Source organism: Lolium rigidum, chromosome 1 (assembly GCF_022539505.1).
Source record: "Lolium rigidum isolate FL_2022 chromosome 1, APGP_CSIRO_Lrig_0.1, whole genome shotgun sequence".
Taxonomy (NCBI): domain Eukaryota; kingdom Viridiplantae; phylum Streptophyta; class Magnoliopsida; order Poales; family Poaceae; genus Lolium; species Lolium rigidum.
In genome coordinates this window covers 36,406,599-36,409,809 of record NC_061508.1, presented here as the reverse complement: position 1 = coordinate 36,409,809, position 3,211 = coordinate 36,406,599, and the positions used below count along the sequence as shown (strand labels likewise).

Genomic DNA, 3,211 nt, shown 5'->3' with positions numbered 1-3,211 from the left:
GCTCTTGCAAATGATGCAAGTATCTTTAATAATCAGGATGGTGTTCCCTAGGAGAAACATATTCTCAGTGGAATGCGATATAGGAAATCCATATATATAACTAAAATATTCTCCTTTGTTGGAATTCAATCAATTCAACATAGTATCTATGGTAGGGGCATAATTGAGTCCTTAATTACCATCAAATTCATACCAATATTACAAATACTCCTATATTCGCAAGAGGTGTTTGTCTAGGTTAATGACGACGATTGCGGAAATATGGGCAGATACACTACCCCCGTTTGTGGCCAGATCACTACATACCAGGATCCGGCCTGTAATCTTTAGACATCCTCCAGATTTGGCACCCATTTATTTGCTACATGCGCTGGATTTGCGAGTATATCACATTGATGATTTGTGGTGTATTAAACGTCACGGGGTAATCGATACTAGTACATTATCGTCATCTTCATCCTAGGGGTGTGTGTGGTTTCAGCAATGGCGATCTTAACCAATCTCCTATTACCTCTTCTCTTAGTCGCCACCATCTCCCCCGCACCTGCACTATGCTATGTCAACCCTGGTGCTATGAAATTGCGAGATGCCACAGTCACTTCTTCTTATCGCACATACATTGTGCTCGTCCAGCCACCGCGCTCGAATGCCAGCGAAGACATGCACCGTCGGTGGCACATGTCGTTCTTGCCTAGCTCGCACACCGACAACATCAGCGAGGCACGTCTCCTTCACTCGTACACCCAGGTGTTCAGTGGCTTCGCCGCGAGGCTCACCGACGCCGAGGTCGACGCGGTGGCCAAGAAGCCGGGGTTCGTGCGCGTTTTCCCGGACAGGACGCTGCAGCTCGCGACCACGCACACGCCGGAGTTCCTCGGGCTGAAGAACGGCACCGGGATCTGGAGCAGTGCTGATCACGGCAAGGGTGTGATCATTGGTCTGCTCGACAGCGGCATCCACGCGGCGCATCCTTCCTTCGACGATCATGGTATCCCGCCGCCGCCGGCGAGATGGAAGGGCTCATGCAAGGCAGCCCGGTGCAACAACAAGCTCATCGGTGCCAAGTGGTTTGTTGGGGGCGACTCTGCCGATGAGGTGGGCCATGGAACGCACACCTCGTCTACGGCTGCTGGGAACTTCGTAAGCGGCGCCTCCTACAAGGGCGTGGGTGCCGGCACCGCCGCCGGAATTGCGCCCGGCGCCCACGTCGCCATGTACAAGGTGTGCAGCGAGGAGGAGTGTGAGACATCCACCATATTGGCCGGCCTGGACGAGGCCATCAAGGATGGGGTGGACGTGCTCTCGGTGTCCATCGGAGGTGACACCAGCATCAGCTTTGAGCATGACCCCATCGCCCTCGGCGCCTTCAGTGCGGTATCCAAAGGCATCACCGTGGTGTGCGCGGGCGGCAACAGCGGCCCCGCGAAGATCACCGTCACCAACGACGCGCCATGGCTGCTCACGGTCGCCGCCGGCTCGGTGGACCGGAGCTTCGACGCCAGCGTGTATCTCGGCGACGGCAGGCGCGTCGACGGAGAAACGCTCACCCAGCTGGCGGCCAAGCCCAGCTCAGAGCGGTACCCTCTGCTCTACTCCGAGGCACGACAGTACTGCGAGTACGAGGGCGACCGCTCCGTCGCCGGGAAGATTGTGGTTTGCGGGCTAACGAACTCCAAGGATCAAGCGTCCAACGTCAAAAGCATAGTGGACGCTGGCGCCGCCGCCGTTCTGCTGTACAACGACGAACTCGGCGGCTACACCACCATTCTTATGGATTACAACACCAGCGTGGTTGAGGTATCCGCCGCCGATGGAAAGGTCCTCAGAGATTACGCGACGTCGGCGAAAAACAGTGTTGCGTCTCTCACATACAACAACACGTTGCTGGGTGTTCGTCCGGCCCCAGTGGTGGCGTGGTTCTCTGCTCGGGGTCCAAGCGGCATCGCCCCCGGCATTCTCAAGCCGGACATACTGGCACCGGGGCTCAACATCCTCGCCGCATGGCCCCCTAAAACGGACTCTGGATCGGGGCCTTTCAACATCATATCCGGCACATCCATGGCGACGCCGCACATCAGTGGCGTTGTAGCTCTCGTCAAGAGCTTGCATCCTGATTGGTCTCCGGCCGCCATCAAGTCTGCCATCCTGACGACCTCCGATGTCGTCGACAACACTGGTGGCCCGATCTTGGACGAGCAGCACGGGAAAGCCAATGCGTGCGCAAGAGGCGCTGGCCATGTGAATCCGACGAGAGCTGCTGACCCTGGCCTTGTGTACGACATCACCGCCGCAGAGTTCGCCGGCTACATCTGCTGGCTCCAAAGCACCGACGCCAAGGCTGCCAGTCTGCTGAACTCGAGCTTGCCCTGTGGCGACCTGCCCAAGATCACCGAAGCGCAACTCAATTACCCAACCATAACCGTGCCGCTGAGGCCGACACCGTTCATCGTCAACAGGACGGTGACAAACGTCGGCCCGGCGGAATCGACCTACACTGCGAAGGTGGAAGCACCAACGACATTGGCGGTCCATGTCTCACCGGAGACGCTGTCCTTCTCTAAGGTTGGAGAGAAGAAGACGTTCAGCGTGTCGGTGAGCGGCCACGGCGTGACCGAAGAAGAACTCACCGCAGAGGGAAGCCTGAGCTGGGTGTCGGAGAAGCACGTCGTGCGGAGCCCGGTCGTTGCCATAGTCGGGATCGGCAGGCGCGGCAGCCCTCCTCCCGCGGCTTCACCACCAGGCAGGACGTTGTCACACCTTACTTGATTCACCACTCAACACACAGGAATATTGTCTAGATACAAGGATTTGCAGCAAGAATTTGGGAAGGGATTAGAGTCAGGTGGGAGAGGTGTTACAGCAAGGGGAACGGAAGAGAGACTATTCCGAGTATCTGTTCTTCGATGCCGTCCTCGTGCACGATTCGTCCTCTTGTCCCTCACCGGGTCCAACTCGTCTCAGGGTAGCGGCTGCTGGGCTGCCGCACCCGCTGGGCTCTTGGGCCAAGCTCACCTTCCCGCCCATGAGGAGGTGGGTTCGTGACATTCTCCCCTCCTTTACCAACGGCTTGACCCCAAGCCGGGGCACGAGGGAACCGAGTCTTCAGCTCAAGCACATTCTCCCATGTCGCCAGCGACGCCGGCAGTCCCGACCACTTGATCAAGGCTTGCTCCTGTAGAACGCGACGACGTCGAACTTGCCTGGTTTGAAG

General features: G+C 57.6%; 1 protein-coding gene across 1 annotated transcript; it reads left to right on the top strand.

Moving 5' to 3' along the window:
* Positions 1-483: 483 nt before the first annotated feature.
* LOC124706705 (subtilisin-like protease 3) lies at positions 484-2,766 on the top strand. Its single transcript, XM_047238376.1, has one exon. It carries the CDS (start codon positions 484-486, stop codon positions 2,764-2,766), a length of 2,283 nt encoding a protein of 760 aa, XP_047094332.1.
* Positions 2,767-3,211: the final 445 nt, after the last annotated feature.